The 21470-nt window shown below is 38.8% G+C and overlaps 1 protein-coding gene across 2 annotated transcripts in view; it reads left to right on the top strand.

Annotated features, from left to right (window-relative positions):
- Positions 1–21470, top strand: part of LOC117370724 (proto-oncogene tyrosine-protein kinase Src-like) — a 34482-nt gene that overhangs the window by 2348 nt on the left and 10664 nt on the right. The window contains exons 2-5 of one of the 2 annotated variants that reach the window (XM_033966248.2): positions 15262–15543; positions 18384–18483; positions 20108–20125; positions 21019–21117. In XM_033966248.2, the coding sequence (XP_033822139.1) occupies positions 15270–15543; positions 18384–18483; positions 20108–20125; positions 21019–21117 (491 nt within the window). In that variant the 5' untranslated portion in view covers positions 15262–15269. The remainder of the gene's footprint in view (positions 1–15261; positions 15544–18383; positions 18484–20107; positions 20126–21018; positions 21118–21470) is intronic. The other variant, XM_055221960.1, reaches the window with a different exon arrangement.

Genomic DNA, 21470 nt, shown 5'->3' on the forward strand with positions numbered 1-21470 from the left:
GCCATAGCTCACAGTGCAGCCAACAGATCAGTATGGCAGGAAGAGAGGGACAAAAAGGAAGTTGGTCTTATCTGGTGACAGTGACTATATGTGCTTCCTTATGTGGTGGAGATAGGAAAATGTTATGTGAAGTGAACATGGATAGATATGATGGTGCTTTATTTGTCATTAAGTGTGGGATTTGTAGACATGACTATAATGGAAGTGTATGGATCAGATAGAGGCCAATTTGGTTCAACCTGTTCCTATGTTTGTTTTTAAGGTGGAAAACAGGGGTATAGAATTCATAATGTTCATAATAGAGACCTGTGTCACTGGGAAAATGTATGTTCTTATTTCAAAAGATATAAGCAAATATAGAAACAAACACAAATGTCAAACTTTTAACTATTTTTTTTAAAGGTACAGTATGTAACTTGGGGGTGGCGCGTCACCTGCTTGAGTCTATGGAAATGGAAAGTTAACATCATACTTTGGAATATTCACCATGGAGATGGATGAGTTTGAGGCTATACTGGAAACAAGCAGTAAGAGTCAGGTTTGTGGAGATGCACGCTCGCTCACCGCTGAAGTTTTTTTGTGTTTACCACACTGAAAAAACAAACAACAGCAAACATTAGTCTTAATTTTGGCTAAAAAGTTCCATACTGTGGCTATGGGTTCACACATTTGCCATAATCTTGTGAAGTAAAGTCCTTTCACAAGACAAGAGCTGTGCCTACATTTGTCTTTGGATAATGCCACCACTGTTATGATGCCATGTTAATATAACCTATTGAACCCAGGACTTTCTTGCTGTGAGGCGAGTTAGTGCTGTACAATGCGCAATATAAGACAATCAAATGGAAATTGCTATTTCAATTTACGCAGCTATGAAATCCCCGAGCCTGCAGTTAATAGAATGTACAAAGTATCTTGCCGTTCAATGAAAACACAATTAACCCTGTAGTTTAGACCTCTACAAACAAGATCTGAAATGCAAGGGATTCTTGTATTAGTTTAGCACTTCATCTATTGGTCTCAAATATTACTGCTCTTACAGGGTTTAAAATGTGCGCTGTGAACTGAATCTTGATTTGAAAACAGCAAATATAATGGCAATGCCCAATACTTATACAAATAAAACTTGTATATATAGATTTAGATTGTAAACAATACCATTTTATGTAGCTGCCGTTTAGTCCCATTTATGTTACTTGATTGATGTTGGCCGGTCGGTTTGTTAACAACTACGACCAGATTGGATTCAATATAAAATTCACTTAGAAATTTTGAACAAGGCTGTTTCTCTGATAAATCTCTACCAGATATTTGTGTATAGCCTGCAATATTTAGAGTAACAAAGACAATGAAGACTTGGTTTTCACAACATTTCACAATGTTGTGAAGTGCTGTGTAGTAATGTTGCAAATATTTAATCAAAGCGTACACACTATGCAAGTTCTGCCAGTACATGTTGCAAACAACATAAACATAACAGATTGGTCACAGTTCTCATTCATAGTTTGAATTAAATTCCATTAAATTCAAATTTATTTATATAGCACATTTTAAAAGACAAATATACAGATGGTGCAATACAAAGAACAATTAAACACCAAAACATTTTGTCTAGCTATTAAATGCCAGGGAGAAGAGGTGGGTTTTTAGTCTAATCTTAAACTGCGTTAAAGACTGAGAGGATCTGACAGACAGAGGGCGCTGTTCCATAGTCTGGGTGTTGCCACGGAAAAGACTCTGTCACCTCTGGTCTTGAGTCTGGCTTTGGGCACAGCTGACCTCAGGGCTCTGGGCAGAGTAAAGGGCTCCTCAAATAAAGAGGATCCATAAAGTGCAGATATTTAAACACAATCAGTAAAATTATGAATTGCACCAAATATGAAATAGGGAGCCAGTGCAGGCTTGATGTGGTCTTGTTTCTTAGTTTTTGTCAGCAGACGAGCTGCAGCTTTCTGGACATTCTGTAAGCACAGCCAGGAACCCCAGTTACAATAATCCATACATGACTTAATAAGTGTGTGGATTGCTTTTTCAAAATCTGAATGTGGAAGGTCAAGGCTTTACTTTAGCAAGGACGCTCAAGTGAAAGAAGCTGGACTTTATGTTCAAATTGGACAAGCACATTAGCTCTGTCATAGAGTCCACAATCACGCCAAGATTCCCCACTGCAGGGCAACAATAAGAGGACAGAGGACCTCATACTGTCAGGCCCAAGCAGTGGGTTAGCTTGGCCAAACACCACAATCTCAGTTTTATTTTGACTTAAGTTCAGGAAGTTTGTGCTCAACCAAGTCTGCTCATCCCTGAGACAGTCCTGCAGAGCTGCAGAACCCTGGGCACATCATACTCTAAGGGAGACACAGAGAAGGAGTACACAGAGATGACTCCTGTATGACAGATACATCGAAACCAACAAAGTGCAGTACCTTTTTAATAATAGGAAAAAGTCATGAAAATCTTGCATGTAACCAAAGCGAAAACAAATGAATAGACAATAGGTGGTAGGTGAAGCGTCTTTTCTTACAAAACCACAACAGTATGCATGGGTTGGAGCTAAGATCGAACCATCTACCTTCGGGTTCATGAGCAATTTCTCCAACAGCTAAGCCACCGCTGTCCCAGTCAATATATTTGTGAAAATGGCCATTAGACATGCCCCTTTACCCTCTGTCTGCAACTAAACACTGCATGATCCCTCTAATCCCTCTGCCGTAACATTACACAACACTCCAGCATCCCTTGATTGATTTTAAACATCTCTTAACAGCAATGGAAATGTCCCCTTAGGTTCTATAGGCACTATTTATACTTGAACTGTATGCAGGCTAGCAGCTGTGTACTTTGAAGTATATATATATTCCTCGAGCGTACAGTGCACTAGATGGTGATGCTATATGGCACGTTTCCTCTTTGTTTTGATCTCCGGGAAGCATGCTGGCTCTCTCCTTTTCCTCCTGTCTTTCTCTGCATCCTCTCTGCTCCCTACATGGCAAACTGTAATTTTCCCAGTTTTAATACACAGTATAGTCTCTGGTCCTATCCCTCTCTACCTGTCCCTCGCTACCTTTCTCCTTCTCTCCTCTCCCCTATCTTTCTCCTTCTCTATTTCTGTGCCTCTTTACCACTCCCACCTTCACCATCTCTCCCTTTCTTCTCTCTACTTCTCCCTTTTTACCCCTCTCTCCCTCCCTGTCTCCTTTTCTACCTCTCTCTGTCCCTCCTCCCTCTCTACCTCTCCCCTCTATCTCGCTCCTTTTCTGTCTCTCTACCTCTCCTTTTCACCATCTCTCTTTCACTATCTCCCATTTTTCGCCTCTACATCAGTTTTATTCCTCTCTCCTTCTCTACCTATACCTTTCTCCCCTCTCTCTTGCTTACTCTCTCCCCCTGTACCTCTCTCCCTCTGTACCTCTCTCCCTCTGTACCTCTCTCCCTCTGTACCTCTCTCCCTCTGTACCTCTCTCCCTCTGTACCTCTCTCCCTCTGTACCTCTCTCCCTCTGTTCCTTTCTCCCTGTACCTCTCTCCCTCTCCCTTCTCTCTCCTTCCCTAGCTCTCTTCCTCCCTCTCCTCTTTTCTCACTCCCTCTCTTTGCATCGCCGTGGGAACCAGCCAGTACTGTCCTCTGTTATGACTCACCGATACGTCTTAGGGCCAAGCAGGCTTATGGTTTGGAGCAGAAATGAGCAGCTTCGGGCTCGTGGGGATTAAAAATGTGAGCGGGTAGGTGGTGTTACTGGAAGATGGGTGAGATCAGAGAGCATTGGAAAATTTCCTTCAAGTGGTTGGTTTAATCAGAATTGCAAATGTGGTAATAACCTGCAAAGTCAAATCATGTCCAGTGAGGCTTTTTGAATCAAATAAAAATAATTAAATTAAAACACAAATGCGAAGTTTTAATCTGAATGTGATATAAAGACATGACACTTTGTTCCTTTCTTGACAGCAACCCTCTATATTTATCAATGTATGCAAATCTATATAAAAATAAATCCATGAGAAAGTTAATGGTGCACTGTGCCAGTTTTCTATGCCAGTCTTGCACCTGTTTGTTTCCCTGGAGATGTTATTGCTATGCCTGGAATGTTCCACAGTATGGCATTGAATTTCTCTATCTTGCAGTCATTCACTTGCAGGTGTTTTTACTGCTCAAAAATACCTTGAAGAACATGTATTTTTACTGCAAGAGGGGTCGCCCCTGCACAGATGTGACCTGCATTTTGACCTGGTAGTGTCACCTGTTTGTCGCCACGGAGATGGGCATCTTTTTTTAATGTCATACTTTGAAACCTTGCAGGAAGAGAAACATGTTTTTGGAGCTAGGAAGGTGGTGGACCCTCTTTGAAAAAATTACTTAAAATAAATAAATAAAATATAAAAATAAATAAATATAAAAATGAAATGAAATAAAATACAATAAAATTCAATAAAATAAAATGCATCAATGTAAAAAAACAAAAAACAAAACAAAACAACTCTCTCCCAAAAAAAACACATTGCATTAAAGGGAAAAAAAAGTTGGCCATAGTTGTTGAACACTGGTAGATTGTAGCCACTGATTATGCTGCAAAATTGATTGTGGCAATAAATGGAATCTAAGCAACAAAATATATGCACAAGACAAGTTTGAGAATTTATACTATATTATGCTCAGAATCTGATTTGTGGCATTGTCTTTGTACCATGTGGTAGCCTTTACATAATCTAGAGCCAGTTCCAAGCTTTGATTTTTATAAAGGGTTACATAAGAAAGGCAGATTTGCACAAATAATAATCATATGGTTTACTATCTGCTAATGAGGCCGTTTTCTATTGAATCATCACATCATGGAACACTGCCCTAAGTGTGCATGTCTTTGTGTATTTCCTCTCTAACCACACGTGACATTGAAACTAGCCTGATTAGTTCTTGATCACATTATACAGTAAGTTGATGAGTAATCAGTAAAAGGATGTTCTGTTTATTAAGGCCAATGAGAGCACGCAGGAGTGGTTTGGCCTTTTTAAAATGACTGAGAAAAGTGCTAAGCTCAAAACGTGACATAGAGATGGAGCAGGTGACAGGTTGGTGAGGTCGCTGTGGGTTAGGTATGTGTTGTGGTTTGACCTGTGTTTTAAATGTTCTTTGACTAAATAAAAAGTTCAGATGTTTTGAAAAGCAAAACTGGATACGTTGGTGACACAATCGCAATTTAATAATCTGGTAACAAACTTTTATACACACACCTGCACCTGTTTTTAATGTTTTATATGGACTTTTATACTTGTTTTGTTTTGTTTGTTTTTCTGCTTGTATTGCATTTTAAACACTGCGCCCATGAAAAAGAGAGGCCAAGTGCTCTTATTGTGTTCCCTTGTACAAGTAAAGAAAAAGATTTTGAATAATTAAATACATTTGTGCAGCGTGATTAAAATGAGACTAAACACCGAAATTCCGCCCACAACCACATTTCAAGAGCTGCTAAACTGGGCAGTGCCTGTGGACTAAAAATGTTAAGGTGGCAGGGTCTGATGGTATAAGGAAAAGTGTGATTGGTCTAACAGGACTCCACACTTCAAACTCCACCCCTGTAGCCAACTGCTTGTAATCAGAAACACCTGGTTGTAGTGAGGGTAAGCTTGTGTGATGTCACCAAGTACTTGAAATTGCAAAGGCCACTGATGGCAGCAGAAACTTGGAGTTGGCCCTCCAGTGGCCTAATTTGGCCTGCAAAGGAGCTCTTGGATTTTAAGAATAATCTATTTTTAATTCTATTTTGTAATAAAAAAAGACTCATTAGATGGAAGGAGGCAGCAGACAATCCTATTTATTGTAAGTTGTTATACGTTGCTGTAGGTTAATTGGTTCACATCCAGTAAGAACAGATTTTAGAATAAGAAGAAGGACTTTTGTTCAAAATTTAACAATATTCTTGTTTCAATAGTATTTCAGTGTTTTGACAAAAGCAAACCTGGGCCCCTCTATCCAGCAGCGAACACACACACACACACACACACTACATTCAAACATACAGGCAAAGTGATTGAAGTGCCTTGCCCAAAGACAAAACGACAAAATGCACTGAGCCGGAGTCACACCACTAACACTGAGAACCTAGTCTGTGCAAAAAACAAACCCATTAATCATTGTTTCGATCAAATATGTGCCTAAAAACACTTATATTGCCAATATATTAAATCAATCCCATGTGTATTCTATCTTAAGAGTCTGCCATTGCTCAAAAACTTTTTTAAATTGTCAATTGGTTACTAGATTCATATTGACATAACCCATCGCATCATACTGCAATTGAATAACCTCTCACCAATATTCAGATAGCTTATTCTTCCTTGTATAATGTTTGTCAGATTCAGTACTATGCAGCCATATATACAATACTTCAACTACAAACCCCAGTCTATCCAAGACCTTCCACAGTTTTCTGTTATATTATCTTTACTATGTACCCACTGTATGTCCCTTCACACATTGTATTTGACCAGTTTTATAGACCTGGTAAGCCTCGGTCAACAACCCCTGTGATGAATGCTGTACTGTGGACTGAGCGGTGCTTGGAGTCCATTGTAACACATGGGTAAAGTCTATTGAGAAGCACCAGTGAATGAAAGCCAGTGTTTGCCGTGAGTCACTCTCCTAGCCTCTTTTCCCACAATTCCAAGCGTTAGTCACAGGGGGTGCTTGTACTCCCCAAAGGGAAAAGTAACAGTAACATCTTGGCATTAAGGCTGTCATGATTAATCTGTGTAATCGTGACTGGTCGATGACCTTAATTGTAATTGTGATCTGGGTTATGCAGACTCTAAAACACATGCCAAAAGATCTTTAATAGGACATATTGTTTAAACTAGACATATTGTGCTTGTGTCTGTTCTATAGTTATAATCGATGACACCCGTGGATCATTATGTTAGTATTTTGACAATTTACATCACAATATTCATCTAAAACAACTTAATAAAAGAATTAAGACATCCGCATTAGAAAACTTAACGCATAAACGTAATGCAGTTATTGGAACCTTCTACGGATAACTGCACATCACACTAGCAAGCAGACTTTTTTTCTTCATTTGTACCAAAATGACTACACGATGCTGCCAAATCACACAGATTAATCAAATCAAATGGGAGAACAAAGGAAGCACAGAGCAGTGGGTGTGAATGAATGACTCCAAATACAACTTCAGGTGAGTAAATAGTGAAACAATAATCGCCGACTATAGCTGACGACTAAAATAATTTGAAGTTGTTTCCCCACTTCCACTGATTTTTTTTTAAATTTATTTTTTTCTCCTTCAGTTCTGTTATGGCTGGTTTTCTCATAGGGACCGATCCATCTATTGCAGATCAAAAAGCTTGGATTTTCTTTAAAACTGGTGCGATAAATGATTGGCTGTGCAGACACAAGGACATGTAAGCTCAATTTCTTCTGAAAAATGCCCTTTACTCCATACACAGATTTTCAAAAGCAGATATTTCAACATATTTTCACTGAATTTTAGAAATACAGTTTAACAGAACTGTTGTTGGACAAGAACCATAAGGGAGCATCTATCAAAGACAGACAATTTCATCAAATCAGAGACATTGTTGGATGAGAGCAGTGTGGAAATGGCTCCCTGTGAATATCTCAGAGTTTTTTTTCTCTGTCATGGTTCAACATCAGAATGAAAGAAGATGTTTAACGGGAAGGGCTAACAGTTCATTCTGAAACATGTTCTTTATCTTGGTTCACACTCACTCACTACATTCCTTAACAAATGACTGTGACAATAGTTCAACTAAGACAGAAAAGTTTTAACCTCATCAATATGGCATAAAATGTATCCATCTCCATGGAGAAAGTTGCAGTGTTGCTTTAATAAATCATTTTGCGTTGGATTTAATCAAATGTGGAGTAATTACATTCATTTATTTTACTAATCAAGAGAATATTAACATTGTGAAATCCAGATGAATAATATTTAAGGGTTTGCTTCATTATGAGTTGAAAATTGCATTCCCACTTTCTCATCTTGTTTTAAACTTCTAACAGAACTAATACATGGACAACCTACATATTCACGTTCCCGTACTGTTCTCATATGGCTCCAGTAATCTAATCTCCGCCATTATACGCTCTCATGTTCCTTTTAGCACTGTTTTATTTCCTGTTTTTAAACGGACCATATTAGGGAAAGGTTGAGATGGCTGAGCTCCTTGTTTACATTAGCAGACTCTCTCAAGGATACTGTGGTGTGAGCAGTTGCCATTAAGATAAGCAGAGAGAGAGAGAGAGCAGACATGACGCTGCAAGAATCCTAATAACATATATTTGTGTCGGGATGGGTTTAAAATGATTTGGCATTAAAATAACTCGCCGTGACGATTCTTATGTTAACCTATACTCCTCTTCCTCATGTTGGGAAGACCATTTTTCCTATGTGGGCATAATAATAACACATGTTTGGCTGAAAGTATCATTTTATTTTTATGCAGTGCAACTTCCTAGTTAACGTCATTGTTATAAGTAGACTTAGCAGAGTGGTAAAAAGTAAACAAAAACATACAATATCAAAACGCACAAACACTAGACTTTGGCCCTATGCATCAATATGAATCATTTAAAGGTCCTATTTTACTGTTATTACTACTATAATACTATTTACTTGAGCTTTTAGCCATGTCATTATGTTATTACCTCATAAAAACATAGCTGGAGTTAGGTTTTGTTTCATTCACACATGTTTGAGTAATCCTTTATTATTACTCTGTCTACATCTCCAAAGCTCAAAATGCTCTGTTCCACCTTGTGATGTCATGAAGTGTCAGTTTTCAATTCAACATCTATCTTTTATTTTTAGATTAGTAGAGATGGATAATTCACAAGGTGGAATAGAGTGTTTTCTGCTTCAGAGAAGAACTCAGCCTAAATATGCAGGGTTTGTGTGTTAAACATGTGTGAATGAAACAAAACACAACTCCAGGTCTGTTTGTGATGAGGAAGCGACATTATAACATAGATCAGAAAAAGGAGTAATATGGGCCCTTTAAATATGTGCATCTAGAAGAGGTTTGAACAAGCCACCACATATTCATTAACACTTGGAACGTAAATATAAAGTCTGACTCACACCACAATGTTTATTACTGAGGCTATGAGGTCTTAACCTGCAGTAAAAAATACTTCTCATAAAAAATTGTCATCAGGGCCAACAGAAATCGGTGTGAGGGCTGCGTCTGGCCCCGCGCCATAGTTTGTACATAATTAATAACTACTGGGTTTCAGATGGCATCACAACAAACATTCTATAGACTAATGATATTTAATACAGATGGAAGCAGCTAAAATGAATATTATTGAAATGCAGATTTTTGTTGTAATATGACTAGTTATAGGGTCTAGTCACTAAAAGTATTGATCAAGCTTAAAATGTGTCGATTTTCCTCTTGGATACTTCTTATGGATTTGCTATAAAATCTTTGGAAAAACTCCCTTTGTCCCCCCATCTTGGATTATGATTGATTAAATTTTAGTTGCCAGTGACAGACTCCTAATGGACTTTTATCTATTTTTCAAAATATGCTACGCTATTGCAGGATTTGAACCTCCAGCTGCTAAGACCATACAAATCCTCATACATATACATTTTTCTATATAGTGACAGTTTCTCATTGCTGCTAGTGCCATTAGATCCTCTACAATGTATTCTCTTGCCTGCCAGTCTAAAAACCTCTATTTCTAATTCTGATCAATCATGCGAGAAACCCTATGTTACGCGCGTACTTTAGCACCGAATCAAACACTCTTCTTCTTGTGTTCCATCACCCGTGGGTCCCTGTGACTCAGTGCTGCTCGGTAGGAAGCGCTGCCCCCTGCTGAGAGAGATTACATCCTGGCAGGAGTTGAATCGGAAACCCCATAAGCGCTCATATATGTGTTTGTGTGCGTTCATGTGTGCGTGCGCCTGATTAGATATACATTCCCCCACACATTTCCACAGTGAGGAGTCTCATACCTGTGTAATTATGTTATCCATGCATATTACACTTAAAACACCCACAGAGCCACAGCTGTCCGACCGACCACAACAACCACCTACGCAAGCCGATGCTACTCGTAGTTCCCTGTTCTCGCTGGGAATAATTTAATTGTGAAGAGAAGTGGCTGCATGATAGTACTAGTGTCGTGGGGAAATGAATACATGGATTGGGTGTGGTAAAATGATGCAGGCTCCTACTGTTTTTTTTGTGTTTCATATGTGACTTTATGAATTAAAAAATGTGTGTCATGTTGCGTTACTTAGAAAATGTACCTCCTATTGCCAGAGGTGGGTAGTACTTGATAGAGCATTACATTTACTCAGTTTTATTTGCTTGAGTAAAAGAAATTGTACTTTTCTAGCAGCATAATTTTACTTCTATTTGAGGAATATTTTTACTGAAGTGACACTAGTCTTACTATAGTAAATGTTTTGGTTCCTCTTCCCAGTCGACAAGTGACAAAAGCTTTATGTTGACAATATGAAATGATTTGAACGTTTTTTTCTTGCGCTGCTCCTTCAGATATGATTTAGTTTGTCTCATTTTTGTGTCCATCTATCTGAAAATACCAGATTATGTGCATATTTAATGTTTTGTCGTTGCAATTACTTTAACTTCAAATAATAAATCAGATGTTATGTCCAGACAGTTGCTCTTGCACCACTACTTTGTACTTCTACTTGAGTAATATTATTTTGAGTAAAATTTTTGGCTACTCTACCCACCTCTGCATATTGCTTCCTTGTCATTGTTTTATGTAAATACCTACAGTTTGAATATTTTCACCATGTTTCCAATTCAGTTTTAAGTTCGTCAGCGTTTATATTTTTTTCTCAGTGTGCATGCAATTTACAAGCACAATTTGCTTTGAAAACATTTTTTTATTGTATCAAAGAAAAATGGTAAAATATAGCTTCCTATGTCACCACGACACATATTTCTTTCCAATATCGTGCAGTGAGATAGACTTTAAATCGGTAGGCTTTATACCAGATGCCCTTCCCAACACAGCACTATCCATTGGGACATGCTGGGATCAGCTCCAGTGGTGGTGTGTGGTGGGTGGGTTTCAGGACTAAAAGTGAAAAAAAAAAAAAAAATGAATTGAATATAATATATTTTCCTATTAAAATATAGAATTGATTAGAATATCTGTGCAGAAGACTAGGACAGATTTTATTGTCATTCAAATGCACACGGGTACACACAACGAAATTTCAATACAATTGTGCTCCTCACACAATAAGCAGCAGCATAATATTACATAAAGTGCTTAGTTTGTACATAAAAAATTCTGATACAAGTGATGTCTTGAGCCAGTGCAGCTGAACTGTCACACATTTGAAAGTAGCAGTGATAAAGTGGAAAGTAGTAAGACATTGAACTATTCCTATGAGCAACTACAATTGATACTTATAGTACTTATAGTAAGTGTTAAAAAGGGCAACTTCCTTTTAGTATCAAACTGTTGGCACATGTGGTCGATGAAATCTGATCTTCTTCTTCTTTATACCAGCTGTTGGTCTTATTCAAATCATAATGCGTTATGAATTTTTTAAATTTCTTGACTGATTTGACCATTTTAAAGGAGCCATATTTTGGTAAACTTCCACTTTTAACCATATAATCTGTCCATCGTAGCAAATAGATAGGGACAGACTGGGGTTGTGTCCGAATGTCCTCACTATTCAGGATACGACACTACTCAGAGGTAAGTGTTCAGTTGGTGAGAAATGGTGCACTCAAAATTTCCCACAATGCACCTTGAAAAATAGTGGGCATTGGTGGTCACTAGACTGATCAATACAGACCACAGTGCATCAAGAGAATTGGAAAAACAACAGTGTGGTGACAGGTCTTTAACTGGACACAACACGACTGAATGAAAGATGGATAGAAACACTTAAACAAACTGTTGCTGTATAAAGTTTCTAGCATTAGCCACTTACCTAAATGAATAATCCAACCCATTTGTGTGAAATCCATCTTGACATAGTTATTATACGTCTTGTATGGTTATTATTAATCCATAAATATTTGTGTGTCACTCGAATCTGATCATTATTATTATTTTGATTATGACAGAAATCAAGTTTTGTCAGAGTTTAGACTTTTTTTCACCCAGACCCAGAGTCACGAGTGCAGTGAGCTGTGCGTCCAAATCTCTCTGTGAATGAGGCACAATAAAGTCTGTAAAAGAGTACGGGGCTATGGAGTGAATGAGGGGCTAGGGACTTGGGTGGACATTCGGACACGGCCCATGTGTTTCTCTGGTTAGTCTGCCCGTCTATCACTTGTTTAGGATAAAACACACATCTCTGTCTTGTATAAGGAAAGCATGTAGTTCTTGATGGCCAGGCAAACACAATATCTTACAAATCTTGAATATTGCATTATGTATATGAGCTTTAAAGGTGCTCTGTGTAACTTTTCTGGTTGAGGGTCTGCTACCTGCTTGTCATAGAGATGCTTTGTCCCACAGTTTGGCATCTTATCTCAATTAAGACTAGTTACAAATCAAAACCCGTGGAAAGGAAAGCTGACCCACAGTAAGAATGCATGTATTTCAAGCAATAAATGCCAGTAACGGATAAATGTAAGATACGTTTAATGCCATACTGTCGAACATTCCAGGCAAAGCAATAATATGTCTGTGAAGAGAAGCACAATCGCTACATATTACACCTTTTAAGCAATAATTAAATGCTATCATACTGTTTACAATTTGAACAATAGACTTGGTCCAGTCCAGTGTTTGCTTCAGGTCACAGTGACTCACAGTGAGAGCAGTTATTTCAGTCTGCAGTAGAGACAGTCACAGGCACATGAAACAGCCCTGTTCCTCTGTGAACACAGTACTTCCCAGACAGCAGAGGGTAGTACTTTGCGTGTACCGTGTGTACTTGTGTGTACTGGTGTGTAGTTGTGCGTCGAAGCAGCTGTTCCCCTGGCTCTGGGATCAAATCTCTATCTCACATCCTTTTTCCAACACATGTTACATCAGTGGGAGCCTGTCCAGCAACTGTTTGAGAGAGAAGGATGAGAAGCAGGGGGATACTGACCGGAAGTGAATCCATTAATTAGAAACACTTGTCGTTTTGAAGGAAGTAATGCTACTCTCACTAGATCAGCATATTGTAATACATCGAAATCTTCTGTTTTAAAATGGCAGCATTCCTGTAGCACATTTTTATCATTTACAAATCACAATAGAGAGATACAGTTTGAACAGCAACTCTAACCAAGACAGGTATACGCATTATTTTTTTTGCTTTGCTTGCAATGTTCCACAGTATGGTATTAAATCTCTATGACGACGAGGAAGAGACTCACAGTAGAATTTTCAAGTTGTTACTGTACCAAAAAGATTTAAGTTTAGATCTGATGATATACAAAGGGAGATATTTCATAACCTAGCAGAGTGGCAAAGTAGTTGGCACTCTTACTCACAGCAACAAGGTGAGCCATTTCAATTTATTTGTAGAGGAAGGGCATCTGGTATTAAAAACTTAATCATGATGAAAGTGAAGGTACATGGAGTAGTTTTGTTTTGAGACAAAACTTCCCTTCAATGTTTTTCCTTTTTCATTTTCTCTTCAATATTAACAAAGCACGCTTGCATTGTACCTTGTTCCTTGCGGTATTGTCACTGAATTTCTCGTAATGAGGAAGTGGTGAGTACCTGCAGGAGGGGCTTGTCCTTGTCAGGTCACCAGTGTGCCATTTACTATCTAACATGTGCTTTGTCTAAGGCCTTGTTTCTTTTATTGATTCCAGCTGATTGGATCAACAGTAGGCAGCCTTGACCTTGGATACTTTGGATGTGTGTGTGTGCGTGCACGTGTGTGGGCGTGTATGAACAGACTGTTTACTAAGTGCTGCTAACGAAACCTTGACCAACTCCCGAGGTGAGCTACATATGGGCCATTAGTAGAGACCGCTGGCACGTGGAGAACTGAATCAAATATCAATATGACTTACAAATAAAAATCTCTACAATCTATACATAATTTGTCTTGAAAAATATTTTTTTGTCTTTATAGTAAATTTAAATGTCTAAATATAAGATTTGTGTTGCTTGTGTAATTACATTTTTATATATATATATATATATATATATATATAATTATTTTTTTATTTTTTTTTGCCATAAACCCAGCATAATTGTTCAGAAACATTGCCTAGCCAAGCCTGTCCCTCCTATTTTCTGTTTGAATGCAAGAGGATCTGGGAGCAAACCATTTTTATTTTATTTAACCAGGAAAGTCTCATGGAGAATATGAATCTCTTTTCCAAGGTGTCTTGTCCAAAATAGTAGCACAGATCAAACTGTACATCAGCGTACATCAGACAATCACAAGGATGTGTTAAAGTTGTTAAGTTAAAAACTGTTACAAACCATAGATCTCATTTCAGACCTTTTTAGCATTAATTTAAAGGGACTTACTGGAACCAGTTCATTTTAGTTTCCAGTGCTTTTGTGAATGATTCCAGGTTGTGAGAGCAGAACACAACAATGTGCAACAACCCGCTAGCCGCCACGTTCCAAATGTGAAGTGAGCATGGGCGCACTTCCACTGACTCTGGCTCCAATTCACTATACATTGAAAAACTGTCACCCCTCTCTCAATAACTGCTGCTGTCAGGCTCGTCATTTTGGTCTTTAAATGTCTGAATTACTCTACATGATCCTAGTATTATTTTTTAACATTAATAACAGACAAATCAGGTGCCTTCTTTCCTCAAATTTGCTTCCGCTAGCATTAGCAACAGGTTTGACTGACGCCATTGCAAAGCGCCTGCTCCCTGCTAAACCAGCAGTGCAGGGGTGTTACCTTCAACAGCCTCACTCCGGATTGACCCTTTGGTTGCTATGATATTCTCGCTTGGAATTCCAGATATGGAACTTGGCTCCAGATTCGCTTCTATAACTGTGCTATGGGCGACGTCACACTCCCTTAGTTCACATCTTTATACAGTCTATGGTCGCCTAATTCATTGCGTGTGTCTTTCCTATGCAAAAGACATTTCCACTTCAATATCCTTGTAACACAGAGAACAAAATTTATAACTTTTATGATCACACATTTACCGAGTTTTAGTGTTTAGAGCAGAAATATGCGCAGTTTCTTTTTACTTGTGCGTTCTATTTTAAATTCTACAATGCAATTGAAACTTCCCATGTTAAACTAAAGTGTGTAAAGTTATATCCCTCACTTACCCTCTTTCTGTATCCCAGGTCTGCTCATGGGGGCGGGCAAGAGCAAGCCGAAGGAGCCCGGGCAGAGGTCCATGAGCCTGGACGGGACCATCGGCACCGGCTCGGACAGCGGGCACTTCCACCACCTGGGGCCAGTCAAGCAGACGCAGACCCCCAACCGGAGCCCCGCAGTGGGCACGGGGCGGAGGGGGCACCAAGGGCAGAACCAGCACGTGCCCACCAACACCCCAGAGCTCGCCCTGTTTGGAGGAGTGGACCACACGGGCACGATCACATCACCACATCGCGGGCCGCTGTCAGGTGAGGACACGAGGAGGTTTATGTGTTATGTGTGAGAATATGTGTTTTTTTGTTTAGTTGTAGCAGTAGTTGTAGGTTAGCGGTAGTAGTCGCAGTAGTAGTGTTCTAGTATTAGTAACTGTGGCCTAGTAGTAGAGGTAGCTCAGTTGTATAAATCACAGTAGAAGTAGTAGTAGCAGTAGCCTAGTTGTATAAATCACAGTAGAAGTAGTAGTAGCAGTAGCCTAGTTGTATAAATCACAGTAGAAGTAGTAGTAGCAATAGTTTAGTTGTATAAATTACAGTAGTAGTAGCAGTAGACTAGTTGTAAAAAATAGCAGCAGAAGTAGCAGTAGGTGTTGTAGTAATAGTAGTAGTGGTAGTATAACAAGTAGTTGTATACATATGTGTGGCGGTAGTAGTACAAGTAGCAGTAGTAGTAGCAGTAGCCTAGTTGTAGTAGCAGCAACAACATTTTAATCTTACCTTGGCTCTCTGTGCATTCTTGACAATGACAGCCAACAGTTTTTTTCAAATGCATTGTAATTTTGCTGATTTCTTAAAAATAGACATGTATTTGTGATGAATATTTAGTAGCCACGTTACCACTGAACATATTCTAAACACCTGCACTTTTCGCCCTTGGCTGCAATTCAATTTTTCGCACAGTCAAATTAGTTTATATCGAGCAGAGACCACCTGTTTTAATTATCCCCAACTTTCGGCTTTCCTCCGAAGATTTGCAACATTCCATTTGACACAATTTACTCAGGGGCCGTTTAAATATTCATGACGAGGGGGGGATCTGCGGTGGTCTTAATTAAAAGCTGTTTATCCACTGTCAGTGCAAGTTAAGGTGTGTCCAGGATTCTCTTCTCATTAGGCGGTAATATGTCTGGACAGGGCAGATGGCTGGGTTCACTTAGCTCTGAATATATGGGACTGCAGCTGTTGGGGGGGGGGGGGGACCATAATCAATATTTAGAGTGGGTTAAATCAGGTTTGCATGTTTTATTATAGAGAGGTGAGGCCAAGGAACGGTAGTTTTTATATTGTCATGTCCTTAGAGGATGGGTAGGTTTTAGTGGTTTGAATATTTGCCATTAGAAGCCAGTAAATGGAGTCAAAGTATGGAATATGTGCAGGTAGGTGTTTTTTTTACAGAGAGGTTGTGTCTCCTGTCCTCATCTTTAATAATGTCTATGGACATGTTACTCTCAAACTGGTGTGGGCTGAGTTTAGTTCTGATAGAACTAAATCTGGACTAAACCAGGAGAATAGGACCATACCAAGTCTGTGTTTAGTCTGGGTGGGTATTTATCGCATTGTGTGGGCTAAAATATGTTAACAGAGGCAGTTCATGGAGACCTGCCTCCCATATGGGGAATAAAATCAGTTCCTCGTGATATAAATCCTTTATCATAGATGTGGTTTAAGTCTATATATATGGTTTAAAATAGGTTATGGTGAAGGTTAAGCAAGTGGTGGCTAAGGTTAGTATCATTCTCCAGGAAATGAATGTTAATGTAATGTCCCCAAAAAAGATGAAACGTCTGTTTGTGCAAATATAAATGTCCAAGTCTGATTCAAATGTGAACTTGCTCTTTGAAAGAATAAATAGGCTTATAGTTGGCTAAAATTACCTTTGGGTGTGGCCATGTTATAATGTTGGTCTTCCATCTAAAACACATATGTCAAACTCGAGGGGGCCCGGGGGCCAAATGTGGCCCTCCACATCATTTCATGTGGCCCTCGACAGGGTAAACTAAAAGGTATAATGGTCTTAAAATGTAATTTTATCAGGAGATAAGCAGTTATACAGCCATATTTTTACATCTAGGCAAATGCATATGCAATATTTGTAACTTGAACAAGTAATAAATACAGAAACAACAACTTAAAAAAGTAGTTAGATTTATTTTACATCCGGCCCTTTGAAGGCAGCTATTTTGCTAACGTGGCCCCCGGTGAAAATATGTTTGACACCCCTGATCTAAAACTTAAGCCTACCTGCATGTTGGTGTGTTTTGTTTCAGCTACAGTTTGGCATATTCAGTCCATCTCTAGACCCCCTGCTGATGTTGCAAAATTGTGTCATTCTTTTCAGAAATCAGTACACCTTTGTGAGACTCTTTCTGATCATTTCAGCCCTCAAATTGTGCACAAAAAATTCTTGCTTATGGTTGACGTTAATGACTGTTTCTCAAATGCAAGGGGTCGTGTCTTGCCTTAGTCTGATCTGGGCGTGGTGAGGCATCCAGGTCACTGCCCATATCATATTTTATTCCCCATGTTCCCCATGAGTCATGTGTCCCCCGTTTGGTTAGCATGCGGCTAATTTACCAAGAATGCATAAGTGTATCCTTCGCTGCCTTATTACCCATGATGCACCAAGAAAATGATAGAAGAAGGGATATAGATCTGTATTACTTATGAGTCAATTTAAGTTTGCTTGATTTACTTCCAAGTCAATACATTATTTTAGCCCTTTGGAACATTTTTACATTTTCGTGCCCTTGGTGCTGCTGCTTACTACCTCTGAAGCCTGCTCTATTTGCCTATGTTGGCGCTGAGGTAGGACACTTGGCTTGGATTGAAAGGACTTGACTTTGGAGGATCTGACGTAGTAAGCAGGGCAAGGGAAGGTACCTTGCATTTAAGAACCAGCCATTGTTTTCATCCTTTTTAGCTTGTGCCCTCAATGGAATTATTGCATGGAGAACAAACTATAAAGAGAAATCAGCAAGTGTCTCCGCGCATACATTTCATTACATTACAAACACTTTAAATCAACTGATTCAGCGCAATAATAATGCCAACAACTTTTATGCTAACATCTCTTACCATGTGCCTTGTTACAGGGGGCGTGACTACATTTGTGGCCCTGTACGACTACGAATCGCGCACAGCCTCCGATCTGACGTTCAGGAAAGGCGACCGGCTGCAAATCGTCAACAACACGTAATCTAGCTCTTTTTCATAACCTTCCCGAATAGTATGCTAGCGGGCCAATTTAGCATCATCAACAACAACATGTGTGAGTAAGTGACTGAGAAAGCCCCAGACACGAAAACCCTCCATCTGTCGCATTACGCAGTGTCTTCTAATGATTCAGCTCCTCTATTTAGCTACATTTCTCATAGTCTTCTCAACACCAATTACGCCGACACCCAAATTACCTGCTGTGCACTTGATATGAAAGCAACTTAAGATGCCAGAGAACGACGGAAACAAAGAGGGTATCATTTTCGGCTTAATTTGAAGAAGAGTTGTTCAAAAAGTATGCGCAGGCAGGTGGTAGATTCAGTAATAATAATAGTGATTCTCTATGTGTTTTTCTATGATCTTTCCCATATTTTCTGCCATAGTGTCTGCTGCTGTTCATATAGTGTTGAGTGTGGGGCCATGCAGTAGGGGCTGGTAATGTAATGGGTGTTTTAGCAGTTTGTTGTGTAAGCATTTTAGATTGTAAGCTATTATATTTTATTTTTTGATACTTATGTTTTGATTTGAGTTAATATTGAGTAAAAAATATGCTTATTATCAACGCAGACTTCTCTCTGTTCATATTACTGTCCAACAAGAATGCATAGGGTACCACTACTGAATAATTGGAGCATGTTCAACTCACGTGAAATACAACAAATATTGGCTTAATATGCAAAATTCCATATATTTTGGGTCAAAAATGTTTCCTTTTTAAGATAAGATGAGATAAAGGTCAGATCTACGGAGAAGTAACCCCACTCAAAGCACAAATGCAAATCTTTCAAGGTTATTTTTGGTAAGAAAAAACACCTAATTGAATAAAGATAAGTTAAAAGGACAGTACCCAATTTTTTAATGTTTTTTTTTTTTTAATATATAATGCAATAAAATTGGCTTTGCCCCAGTACAGATATAATGAAAAAGCAGCTCTTGAGGTCAGAATCACCATAAAGCATTTTATTGCCAAAGAACCAGGAAGTGCACTATTAGCATTCTAGTACTGTGATGGCCAAACTCCGCTCTGGTCTCTGAAAGTTGTGAGAAGCGCTTATAAACTCATCACGGTGAATAATTAGGATGTTAGGAGTATGTTAGAAAAGTGGGAAAATGAGAAAGCACCTTTTTAATGCAGTACACTGGAATATCCCAGACAAAGAAAGAATATTTCTATAGACCTAGAGGTCACGTATCCTACCAGAAATGTAACACAGCCCCCTGAGAAGTTGTCTGTGTAATCCCTCAGTCATCCAGGTCTGATCCATAGTAAAAGCCAAAGTCAGGCTTTTACTATAGCCCCCTGATTTACTTCAATACTAAAAATCTGTCCTTCACTTTAAGTAATATTGATGTACCCAGAGCTATATTGAATCCTTCTTTCAAACTTAACCATTAGAGAATATAGAGTCTGCCCGTGGTTCCTGCTGCCTGGCCCCATACTGCAGCGCTCCTGTCTCAGTGCTATGCTAGCGTTTGGTTTTGTTGTTGCTTGCTGCCGCTGCAGTGTTTTGATGTGTGGCTCTGTCTTGTCTCTCTTTCTCTCTCCTCTTTTCTTCCTCCTCCTCCTCCTCCTCCTGCGCCATGGTTTGGTATCTCTCAGGAAAAAGTACAGCTTCAGGTCAGTAACACTCCCCACAGTAAACAAACACACAACCTTTTGTTTACAGGCAGTTTTTCTTATATTGAAATATAGCTGTGAAAATATATGGGTGTATGGTGAAACAAAAGGTTGTGTTTGCTTTCCCTTCTCCTCTGAGTATGTCCTTGTGTGCACTTTAGATGTAGCATAACTTTTCTGTCTGCATGTGTCTGGCATTTGAGTTTTAAAACTTTCCGACTGGTGTTTATAGAACATATAGGCAATAGGTGGCATGCTATTTTGAATAACTACAAGCTAGATATGATTGAATATTGAGATTTAAATTAATTCATGGAGATTTAACCAACAACTGACTGCCTTTTCAATTTCGGGTAAGTGTATAGATAAAATTACCAAGTCATGTAGTCATCAATATATTAAGTAAATTAGTTGTTTGTTTATTTTTATTTTACATGTTTTCAAATTATGTAAAAGTGACAGCATAATCTTTAATGTTCCCAGAGAATAGACAAATGCATTTGAAAAACTAAATAACCTTTTTAGGTAAGGCGGAAGAGACGCAAACATTGAATACCAAGGACAGTTTACAAATTGTTTTTGACTCAGACTTTTATTTACACTTGGAGTAATTAAATCAACATTTACAGAATTCAGAAACATAAAATATTCATTCATGTTTGCAGCTGGATTTAGTCCTGAACCAAACTTATGTGGTGACTCATAAGATGCATAACCCAAGCTGCAAAAACAAATCGAACCACTATTAATAAATGATGAACTCCAAGAATGTCGACTAGCGCTTGTGTGTTGATCTGCTCTTTCTATATGAAGAATACCATTTGAAATAAGCTGACATTAGTACATATTACACAGTATGCTATATGACGTATGATATGGTGTTTTCCTCACAGAGAAGGAGACTGGTGGCTGGCCCGCTCCCTCACTTCCGGACAGAGCGGATACATCCCCAGCAACTACGTGGCCCCATCGGACTCCATACAAGCTGAAGAGTATAGCATTTCATTTCCTATTACAAAATCATATAAGCACTAATCAGATATAATGTTGAGTTTAGTTCAGTGGTTTGCAAACTGTACTGTGAGCCGGGTTTTGACTAGTTTAGATCCCTGTAGTCCTTGTTTAGTCATGGCTTAATGTTTATCCAGACCTTGATTAGGCCACTTGACTTGATTAAATGCTAGTTTAGACTTTGTTTAATTTTGTCTTCAACCTGGTTGAGCATTGGTTTTGTCCTGGCTTTGTCCTGGCTTTGTCCTGGCTTTGTCCTGGCTTTGTCCTGGCTTAGTCCTGGCTTAGTCCTGGTTTAGTCCTGGTTTAGTCCTGGTTTAGTCCTGGTTTAGTC

Source organism: Periophthalmus magnuspinnatus, chromosome 5, assembly GCF_009829125.3.
Source record: "Periophthalmus magnuspinnatus isolate fPerMag1 chromosome 5, fPerMag1.2.pri, whole genome shotgun sequence".
Lineage (NCBI taxonomy): Eukaryota > Metazoa > Chordata > Actinopteri > Gobiiformes > Gobiidae > Periophthalmus > Periophthalmus magnuspinnatus.